Source organism: Hyposmocoma kahamanoa, unplaced genomic scaffold, assembly GCF_003589595.1.
Source record: "Hyposmocoma kahamanoa isolate Upper Pololo Valley unplaced genomic scaffold, ASM358959v1 63, whole genome shotgun sequence".
In the NCBI taxonomy this organism is placed as follows: Eukaryota; Metazoa; Arthropoda; class Insecta; order Lepidoptera; family Cosmopterigidae; genus Hyposmocoma; species Hyposmocoma kahamanoa.
In genome coordinates, this window is record NW_020653851.1 from 7724624 (window position 1) to 7734204 (window position 9581).

At 33.0% G+C, this 9581-nt stretch overlaps 1 protein-coding gene across 2 annotated transcripts; it reads left to right on the forward strand.

Moving 5' to 3' along the window:
* The first annotated feature begins 284 nt into the window (after positions 1-284).
* Positions 285-7790, forward strand: LOC113230179. Of its 2 annotated transcripts, none has more exons than XM_026463986.1 (5): positions 285-318; positions 3951-4081; positions 4439-4700; positions 5575-5813; positions 7358-7790. In XM_026463986.1, exons 1-5 carry the CDS (start codon positions 300-302, stop codon positions 7634-7636), a joined length of 930 nt encoding a protein of 309 aa, XP_026319771.1. In that variant the 5' UTR covers positions 285-299; the 3' UTR covers positions 7637-7790. The 2 variants fall into 2 exon arrangements, with proteins under 2 accessions (XP_026319771.1, XP_026319772.1); XM_026463987.1 differs by lacking the exon at positions 285-318 and adding an exon at positions 3516-3780.
* The last annotated feature ends 1791 nt before the right edge of the window (positions 7791-9581 follow it).

Consider the following 9581-nt stretch of genomic DNA (forward strand, 5'->3'; position numbering starts at 1 on the left):
TACATTATACTAGTTTCCAAAGGTTATAATTTTATTTATAATAAATCTTTATCTCACCAGAATACAACATAATTCATATATTAAAAGTTATAACCAAGGCAAGGTCTGAACAGGTGTCCCAAATGAGTAGATTTACATGATTATAGACACAAGGCATGACATGGAGTGGTTAAAACCACTAAATATAAATTCGTTACTTTTCTCGAATTCCAGATTTCCAGAAATAGTTTTACTGTATCGTAAGATAAAACTATTCACCTAGAAGGCTGTACTTGGATTTTGCTTGTAGCTCAAAAAGAATGTTTACTTTGGTAAAAGGTTAGTTAACACTACATTTTTAGTTAACAAACGGCTTAATTTTGGAATAGCTGATTTTGAGTTGGAAGTTGATACTATTTTTGGCAGTAGACCTAGGCAAAAGTAAGCCCTCTCAATGATTTAAAACTTTAGGAAACCAAAGGTTTTCATGAGAATAATTTTCGAAAATTGTGAAAATGTGAAGTCGTGCAAAAAACTTTTACACTACCAAATGCAAAAATTGTCCCATAAAAACATTTTTTTGTGTTTTGTTTCGCTATTCCAAAGTAATCATATCGTGTATAGTTTAGATTAACAATGTATTATATAATAATATAATGGCGCATGGTCGCTTTCATATTAGGGGGTGTGCTTATGCTCTTCGGTGGCACAGTGATTAGCACTATGGGCGCTTGATGAGGAGGTTCCAGATTCGATCCCTTATTTGAGCCAATTTATGAAAAAACATTTTTAAGTTGGTCCTGGTCAGGGTATTCTGGGTATTGCCATCATAATTATCGTTACTCTGGTACTCATAATACAGGAAATTCCCTAGTTTTATAGTAGAAATTTGAAGTGATTGTCTGGGATTTTTTCCCTAAATACTTTTCTTTTTGGCATAGCTTCCAATAAAAAAGAATCTAACAGAGAGACAGTCGAGATACAACAACGCTATAAGTTGTATAAGTAAATAAGATATTATTTCCACTACATCGGGAAGTATGCCTGACATTTTGAACAATTGTGAAATCTAGTCCCCGTATACTACCTACGTAAAGTGGCGTGCAGACGCTTCGGGCTTCGCCCTCCGCTAGACCTCGACCTACGTCCTCGGCACTTATGACTTTAAAAAAATTAACATAGCTCTTTAATGGCGGCTATATTGATAAATAGCAAAAATAAACTTTTGACTGCAAATTGTTATTAAACACCCATAGAGAACCCCTCACGGCGATTTTCAGTAGAATTAGAGCAAAATTTTATCAACCGCTAAAAAAGTTCGTAAGGCAGCCATATTGAAAAATGGCGAAAAATAAATTTTGACCGGAAGTTATTGTTAAACACCCATAGAGTAATTCACTTGAAAATCGGCATAGGGGGTCCACATGCTGATTTTCAAGTGCATTAGAGCAAATTTTCATCTACCGCCAAGAAATACTTCTATGGCAGCCATATTGAAAAATGGCGATAAATTAATGTTGATCACAAATTATTATCAAGCACTCCTAGAGAGTCCCAAATGAAGATTTTGGAAGGGATCAGAACAATTTTTTTTCTACTGGCAACAAACGCTTGTATGGCGGCCATATTTGAAAATGGCGAAAAACCAATTTCGAGCACAAATTATTATTTTGTACTTCTAGAGGCCTCCATGAAAGTTTTCAGCTGAAAAACAGCGAGTCTCTTTCGGCAGCTATTTTTAACGAAAAAAAGAACCTATATGGCAGCCATATTAAAAAATGGCGAAAAGAAATGTTTGACCCCCAAGTGATTATGATTGATGATGATTGATGATTAAGGACTCCTAAAGATCCTCGCATGCCAATTTTCAGCCGGATCGAAGCAAGTTTTTCTTCGGCCGCCATTTTGAAATCGCCATCTTGAATTTTTTTTAACCCAAGCAGTTGACCAGTGTTACCCTCTATGACATTCCTTCGAGCACCTCCTACCTATCTCTAATAGTTTCCGTGATAGGAGGCTTTGAAGTATGGCGGCCATCTTGTTTATTTGAATTTCGAACATTTTTTACTTTCTGCGGAAATTCACCAAGGTGTATCTCATAAAAATGCACAAAAATCTCCCCCATGTATTATAATTTTTGCAGGCCGTTGATCACTCGTTTACATTTTCTACACTCAGGTCTTCTCATATTTGATTCTTTGCCTTGTAGCCTATCCGCGTACAACAGTATAAATATCTTTTTTCCACCATATCGGGAAGTACGCGTTCTATTTTTCTAAGTGAATCTAAACTTGTAGCTGTATATGTATACAGGGTGTAAATAAGAGACGGGGCAGCAAGGCCAGCTACCTTAATCGTTGTAGTTACAGAATTTTGAAGATATTTTGATTGGCATATTTACAGATTTTGAAAACATAGTACAGTCAGCAAGATAAAAGGCAATTTTTACAAAACTTTTTTTTTATGCCATTCGGTCCGGTCTTTGGTAAGGATCAATAGTCTCTACGTGACCAACTGTGGTAAGAGCACTCGAAATGGCAGAAACAGCAAAAAATCTTTTACCACACATTTTAAATGAAATTTTTTTGTTAGAAACGAAACTGGCCACTACTCTACAAATAAGACTTAAGTAAAACCAAATTATAATCATATCACAATTTTTTTAATTTGGAACAGCTTTGTTTTGTTAATAGAGAATTGTCACTTTAAGACGATTTTTAATCAAAATATTCTCAAGTGTGGAAACAAATTAATTGGAACACATGGTCCTATCAAATGACCACCGCCCAGTCCTGATCTGACGCCCCTTGATTTTTTCTTTGGGCTATGTAAAAAATTAAATTTATAAAAATATACAACAGTGTTCAATGATTGAAAAACGCACTTGCAGCAATTTTCAATAGAATCCATCTGAGTAGAATTTCAGCCGCTACTTGCTCTTTGCGGAAGAAAGCGAATCGATGCATCCGCCAAGGCGGCAATCAATTCGGGCACTTACTATCATAGACTTTTCATGTTATTTTGCTTTTCGTTATTGTTTTTATTTTTAAATACATAATACGTTGTCAATTTGTTAGTTTCCTTATTTCCAGAATAAATGATTACTAAATAAGTCTCTACAAAATGTATGGTAAAAAGGTTTTTTGCGATTTCTGACATTTAGAGTACTCTTACCTCAGTTCGTCCCGTAGAGACTGTTGATCCTTACCAGAGACCAAATCAAATGGCAAAAAAAAATTTGTAAAAATTGCCTTTTATCTTGCTGACTGTACCATTTTTTCAAAATCGGTGAATGACAATCTAAATATCTTCAAAATTCATGGATAGTCTTTAGAACCGTTTTCCTGTAACTGCAACGATTACGGTAGCTGGCCTTGCTGCCCCGTTTCAAATTTACACCCTGTATAACAATCAATAGTCGGAAATAGGTGTTCCACATTATATAGATACATGTAAAGCTACAAGGAGCGACATATTAGGGTTGTTAAAACCACCAAATTTTAATTTATTACTTTTCTCGAATTCCGGATTTCCGGAAATGGTTTTACTGCATCGTAGGACAAAACTACTGACCCAAGAAGTCGAAGTTGCATTTTAAAGTAATTCTAGTGCTACCATGTAAAAAAGTGCAGGAGATAACTGACTTTTTACCACAACAGAGAATAAAAAAGCAACGTGAATGGTCACTTCCCTCTACTCCCTAACTTTAAATACCGCATCGCGCCCCGCATATTGACAGTTACATTGACGGAACGGCAACATGGCTGTCAGCGTACCATTCGTTGAGCCAGCAGAATAGTAGTAGGTAGTGGAAAGAATTGTTGTTGAAGGTTAAATTAGACAAAAACCAATTTGGAATTAAAATGAAATGAAGATTAACATCAACACGTTCTTTAAATGTTTCCTGCGAATTCCTGTTTAATGAATATCTTTAAGCTTTATTTTGAGTAAGTACTATGACATGATTACAGTATACAATAAATATGAAATACATAGGGCAGATAATGGTGCCATGAGATTCCAATTGCGATATCCAAGAGGTGCAAGTTTTGCCAACTTTTCACTAACTTCCAGGGACAAACCAGGTGAAGATCTCTATATGGTAAATTACATTGCCTGATATTAATATACAAATTAAATAAGAAGATTAAATTGGAGATAATAATAATAATAATAACGCACACACTCAACTTCAACAGTCATTTAAATTTGAAGAAAATATTCCACCTTAAAGGGTGGCAAACTAGGGGATGAATCCGGTTTCACGCACTTTCTGGTAACCGATTTCAATAAAACTTGGCAAAAAGATGTAGTTCTACGAATTTATGAGGTCGGTTTTTTAGTACTCTGTACTGAGATAATGACTGATTATGAAAAATTTTACATTATTGCTGAATTTGGGAAGAATATGTACCAAGCTAAAACCATTCTTCTAAAACTATACTTATTTATTTTTCAGATTGCATTCGGTCCAGTATATCTGTTAAACGATGTAACAAAAGCCAGAAAAGTTAAATTTGTTATGCCAATATCTATAGAAGACACTTACAGAGAGTTTACCTTAAATTGGTACAATAATGTAATACAACTCCATTATGTGGATCGCGATCGACTTGTACCTATAGTAGAATACAGAGATGATCTCATAACATCTCGAAATATAGGGTTTATAAAATTGTATACCTCGACAGCAACACATGTGACGCAGTGGCTAATTCATAGTAAGCTATTTTCACATTCACAAATCAAAAGAATTGGAGTTTTCAATGATAATTATCATTGTCGATTTCCAAAAAAAAACTCTAATGACAAAATTTGGACTATAGAAAATTATAGTAGGTACTGTAACTGGAAATGAAACTATTTTTCCGGATTTAAATCGCGTATATTTGTTTTTTCAAACAAACCGACGTTTCGGGCCCTTTACAGGTCCCATGGTCACGGTTGACTGAGGTGGTACAGTCTTCAACCAGTTATGTCTAATATTGATGCAAACCACCCTATTTTTTCACTATAATTACAATAGTTATTAATTAAATACGTTATTTTTAATTTTACAAAGAAAACATTCCAATTTACGCTATATTCAGTTTTACAAATTATTTTATTGAGTGAATTTTTATTAAGTTCAATTTATTTTAATTATTAATAGAAACTAGAATAAACTAAAACATATTAATTAGTACTGCAGTCTTATGTCTGTTTCGGATTTTTCATTAGAGGAAATACTGGATCCCAAACTGGTGGTACGGAGAAACCATATTCCCTGTTGAAATTAGGATGTTTTTTAATTTCAATGGCCTCTCGCAGCATCCTGGGTAGATAACGGACTTCTTTTGCAAGGACCTGGGGTTTGTCCAACTTTATTGAATGTGTAGGTTTATCCATGACATGCTCGCTATGTGTAACAATCGCGAAAACCTAAGAACTCGATACTGTAACTGGAATTATGTGGTATGATGAATAACTTTCTATTAAACCATACATATGCATATAAACGTAGTCCTATGTTAAAATATTATAATAACAACTCCATGAACTTCCATTGATAGTTAAATAAATGGTTAAATTAATAAATAAGTATTGGACTTCCAGGTTTACCAATTAATTTGTCTCCGAAAAATAAAATATTCAAAGATGGCTGTCTGCACTGGGTGTCTATGACTAACCGTGATTTACCCGAGCAGGCATTCGTTGGCGGATTTGAAGACGAGATAATTTACGTAGCAAGATCAGTACATAACTATTCATTGTGCCCCGGAAAATACATACCTTCACAACATCGAGTCTTCGTTCCTTGGGGCGGAGAAGAGCATGCGAAAGAACAATTTGATGTAAGTTAAATCTTAATTGAATATTATTTACATTTTTATTATTACTGCGATAAGAGCTTTTTTGTAGCAGTTTATACGAGGCGTGTATGGCGTATGTTATTAGAAAAGAACAGATATATGACAACCTTGAGTTTCTTAGAATTATAATTTAACGCTAGTGCATATTTTTTTTAATAAAATGCGTCAATAGAAATTCCTCATCAAAAACATACCTATGCTTTTAAAAGGAATAGACATTAAACCAACTTATAAGGTCTAAAACATACTTTTATTATACGCTATTTGTTAAAAAAAAGTTAAGTAGATGATACTTCAAGAGCAGCACATTATTATGCCTGTCAATAAAGATTATTAAATTGATTATAAATTATTGTTTGAATTAACAATAAGCAAAAATAATTATTAATACAAAGATCGAACACTCAGAAAATATTCTCTCGATCCGGCCCGACTCGAACCGACGTCTTCTAGCTTACCGTGCCAGATGCTATACCAACTAAGCCACGGAACGAACCAGCGGACCTCAGGAATTTTTCTATGTGGCTGGGTCGTGTCTTTGTATCTGGTTTTTCAACAACTTTTTAGTCGTAACGTTATCTATGAGAAACCTATGAAAGATTTATAATCCATTTAGTACCTTTACAGCTACCAGTCCTGACGAGATATGTCGCCATTCGCTGTATTTGAAATTTTTTTTGTGAAATTACTCAAACACAGAAAAATTTCTGAGGTTTTACTGGTTCGTTCCCTGGCTTAGTTGGTATAGCGTCTGCCACGGTAAGCTAGAAGACGTCGGTTCGAATCCGGCCGGATTGAAAGAATTTTTTCTGAGTGTTCGACCTTTGTATTAATAATTATAACAAAGTAGTGGAGTAATTTCCCAAAAAATAACTGAATATCAATACAAATAAAAATTTTAAAAAGCAAAAATAAATTAAATATTTCCCTTACTGCCCTTAATGCCCCGTATACACTAGGCTAGTTTTTTAAAGCTAGGATCCTGGCTTAGTGTTCTAGCTTCGCACATGCTAGATAGAACGGCTGTAGATAGAAATTTTAAACCAGTATCATTGCAATGACTAACTACACGTCTAACAGCACGTCTGTGGAGAATAATGAAGAGCTTTCGAAAAACAAACACAATTCGAATGAAACTGTTACTATAAACCGATTTTTAATAATTTGCAACATATTTTTTGTAATGCTGAATCACGCAAACTTTTATCTTTGTATGTACTTGTTGTTTGTATGTTTGATCTCTATCCATCACTTTTTCCTATATATTATGATCTTTTTTATCCTAATTTTATTCTTCCGATATACTATGAACATTTTAATATAAAATGTGGTACGTAATACGTAATAGGTACATTGTGCTTTGCATTTTACCTAAATATGATATTGTATCTTCAATACATTAATTAAACGAATTGATGGTGTTTGTCTCTAAGAAAATTAAACAATCAAATGAATAATTTAACGAAAGAAAACAGATAGAAGAGACAGATATTACCGTGCAAATAATTCTTAACTTTATTTTACAGATTCTTTGTGGATACAATGCAAAATGGGTGAAAACACATTCAAATAACATACCAGAGAACGCGTTTGTAGGTGGCTTTTCTGAGCTCCGAAAAGAACCCCTATATATTGGCCGCGCAATGATTGAAGGAAGCTTGATTACTGGGAAAGTTCATGTAAATTATAGTACATGCTACCTGCCTTATAAAGGCAGAGAAGTTGAAGTTTCCCGTTACGAAATACTTGTTGATTTCAGTGTTCCGCCACAAGCTTTAGAAATGCCCACATACAACGTAGCGTAGAGCGATGGTTCGCCCATACTAAGAAGTGTCCAAAATCAAGAATGCCAATATTTTGGGTTTTAAGTGGCACGAGTTGGTTTATGTTATTGAAACAATAAATAAATATGATGTGTATAAATACTTATATACAAAAAGACAAAATAAATTAAAAGTCACAAAAAAAATTTGCATTTTCCTTTAACAATCCAAAATAATATAGATAAAAAAGAATCGCAAATTATAATATACATTACTTAATAATAAATAGCTTTTAAAAAAAACCAGATACCCAAAGTTTTTGAATGCTGTGGCATTGAGATCTCATCTTACCTTACAACATAGTGATCCTCTGTATATACAATTCACATAAAAAATTGTAGTACCATTCCGCAATAACCTTGAATCAGTATTATATCAAAGATTTAAACGATACAGGAAAAGAAGGGTTATCATCACAGCACAGGAGATTTTAACATCAATGTATTGGAATCTAGTAATGCATCCTCGTACTTTAAAGATATAGCTAAAGTATTTAATCTAACCCTCCTTGTTCAAGAGCCTACTAGAAAAATTACATATAGGGATCACAATTATTCTTAGTAACATTAATAAGGCAACTATTATAGTTATTAGTTGCATTTTTACAGTTGCATCTATCTGATCATGATATTGCTCAATTATTAAACGTCCCAATAAAAAGTAAACCAATCGAGACACGATATTGATACATATATAGACGAAATTACGGTGAAGAAAATATTGTAAAGTTTAAAAATTACTTCAAATCTATTTCATTCAATGATACATTTCAAGATCGTGATATAAATAATGCTTATGCTACTTTTCATGACATATTGTGCCTTCTCTATCAACTTTTCCACACAAAATTCGTATTAAAATAAGAATAAACCCCAAATGGATCACTAAGGGTCTAAAACTGTGTCGTAAAATAAGGAGACAACAACGACACAAGTTTTACAAAAAAGGCTAAATAAAGCAGTGTACTCAAATTACAATAAGTTGCTAAATATGCATTATTGCCTTAACACATTCAACCATACCCACAATTTATGGCAATATTAGTAAGCTTTGTTAGTAAGTCATCGTCAATCGAACAAACTGCTTCCTGTTTTTTTTAAACCAGTACTAGTACGTAGTATTAAAAATTATATCGACATTAAAAAATTCTAATGCTTGTGACTTTGATGAGATATCGACCAAAATAATGAAGATGTATGCACAAGAATTAGCTCCAATTTTAACATTTAACATATTTCTGGTGACTTGTAGCACAGGTGTTAAACCTATAGCAAGCACCAGCTCCTACAAAATACTGTTCTAAAATTACTAAGATACTTCTTATTTGTTGTTGTATTTTGTGGAGAAATAAAAAGTATTATTATTTAAAAAAGTATTATTATTATTATTTAATTAACTTGAAACACCTGTTTGAAATGACAACACGTGTTCTCTGAAATATGAAAAAAAAGAAATCTATTATTAAACCTGTTTACTAAAGTGGAGATCGAATATAAGTAACTATCGATCTATTACCTTAACACCAGTCTTATGAAAAGTCTTTGAAAACTGTATGATGCTCAATTATACGAATATTTTGTGAAATTTAAGATAATTACATATGAACAGTATGGCTTCCAAAAGGGCAACTCAACATCACATGCTGGTTTCAAGCTGATTAACGTTATCATACGAAGTTTAGATCAAGAAAAGCTTGTAACAGCTCTATTTTTTTACACGTCTAGAGCATTTAGTTTTGTGTTTCAAGATATTCTTTTTTTTAAATAATAATAATACATCTGAAACGTTTGGATTCTTTATTATTTTAAAAATAGAATGCAGAGTGTCTAAGTGAATCATGAGTGAATGCAATAGGTGATCATAATACTCAATCAAATTATAACTCGGAATACTCATACATTAATATAATAAATTTGGTATTCCACAG